Source organism: Triticum urartu, chromosome 7A, assembly GCF_056163025.1.
Source record: "Triticum urartu cultivar PI428250 chromosome 7A, HENAU_Tu73, whole genome shotgun sequence".
NCBI lineage: Eukaryota > Viridiplantae > Streptophyta > Magnoliopsida > Poales > Poaceae > Triticum > Triticum urartu.
The window spans coordinates 88,393,252-88,394,765 of NC_141879.1; the positions used below are offsets into that span (position 1 = coordinate 88,393,252).

At 54.9% G+C, this 1,514-nt stretch overlaps 1 protein-coding gene across 1 annotated transcript; it reads left to right on the forward strand.

The window, feature by feature from the left end:
* Positions 1-1,514, forward strand: LOC125522626 (short-chain dehydrogenase/reductase 1). The gene is made up of 5 exons (XM_048687668.2): positions 1-107; positions 208-454; positions 533-595; positions 681-878; positions 977-1,514. Exons 1-5 carry the CDS (start codon positions 73-75, stop codon positions 1,355-1,357), a joined length of 924 nt encoding a protein of 307 aa, XP_048543625.2. The 5' UTR covers positions 1-72; the 3' UTR covers positions 1,358-1,514.

The following is a 1,514-nucleotide window of genomic DNA, read 5'->3' on the forward strand; positions in this document are numbered from 1 at the left end:
CATCACCAATCTGACGATTGTGGAAACGCTATATCTTCTTGTTTGAGCTCGTGGTCGTGTGGTGCAGCACTCATGGAAGGAGCCATCTCCAGCCGGCCAAACAAGAGGTTAGCCTACCTACCCATTCTTTGCTCTTGACGCCGCGATGTAGGTTTGCCTCGAAGCAGTATTGCTCATTTGCTCTGATCGGCGGCGCGTGGTTGCTAGGATCGCCGTCGTCACCGGCGGGAACAAGGGGATCGGCTTCGAGGTGTGCCGACAACTAGCCAGGGATGGAGGAGTCACGGTCGTTCTGACAGCTCGGGACGAGACGAGGGGCGCGGGGGCGGCCGAGAAGCTCAGAGCGCTGGGGGTCACCGACGTCGTCTTCCATCAGCTGGACATCACAGACGCTTCGAGCATTGCTACGTTAGTCGATTTCCTCGAGGCCCGTTTCGGGAAGCTGGACATCCTGGCAAGTTTTCCATTTGCTTTCTTCATGCTAATGCTCTGTCACCGAAGGTTTGAAGCAACCGTCCGGTGTAATTTGTAGGTCAATAATGCCGGCGTTGGTGGGGTTGAGTACCCCCAAGAACTCGATGCCAACGACGAGAAGGTGAGTTCACGTGGCTCTGTTGTTGTGCAGTTGCTCGGACATATATGCATCCTGGTTGAACAAGTTCATCTTATCTGTGCATCAGTTCGCCGGCCTCGACTCCAACCAGAGACTTGAATGGATGGTGAAGAATGTCCGGGAGCCCATCGACGCCGCAAGGAAAGCCGTGGAGACAAACTACTATGGCACCAAGCATGTAACCCAGGCCCTGCTGCCTCTGCTGCTGCAATCTTCCTCCCAGGGAAGGATAGTGAATGTCTCCTCCGAATATGGACTGCTAAGGGTAACTTAATCATGTTCTTTCCAATCTCCATCGATCATGCTATTGCTACACCGGTATTGAATCAAATATATAAAGGGAACTTTGATCTATCCATGCAGCTTATTAGGAACGAGGAGGTGAGGCGGGACCTCAACGATATCCACAACCTGACACAGGAGAGGCTAGACGAGGTGCTGGACAAGTTCTTGCAAGACTTCGAGGCCGATGCGCTCGAGGCGCACGGGTGGCCCACGGGGTTCTCGGCATACAAGGTGGCCATGGCCGCCACCAACGCCTACACGAGGATCTTGGCCAGGAGGCACCCCACGCTGCGCGTCAACTGCGCGCATCCGGGCTATGTCAAGACAGACATGAGCATGGGCTCAGGTGTCCTGACGCCCGAGGAGGGAGCACGCGGCGTGGTGAAGGTGGCGCTGCTGCTGGACGGTGGCCCAACCGGCAAGTACTTCACCAAGGGCGAGGAGGCGTCGTTCGTGTGAGGTGCTGGCTGGCGGTCGTGAGCTAGCTCGCCAGTTCGTCCGCCGTGCACTGTCCGGTTTGAGATTCAGAATAACAGACGGGATTTGCCATTTCCTTTAAATGAATAATAAGCTGATGCACTTTACCCTTGCATTGGAAAATGATAATAAAGCAGTA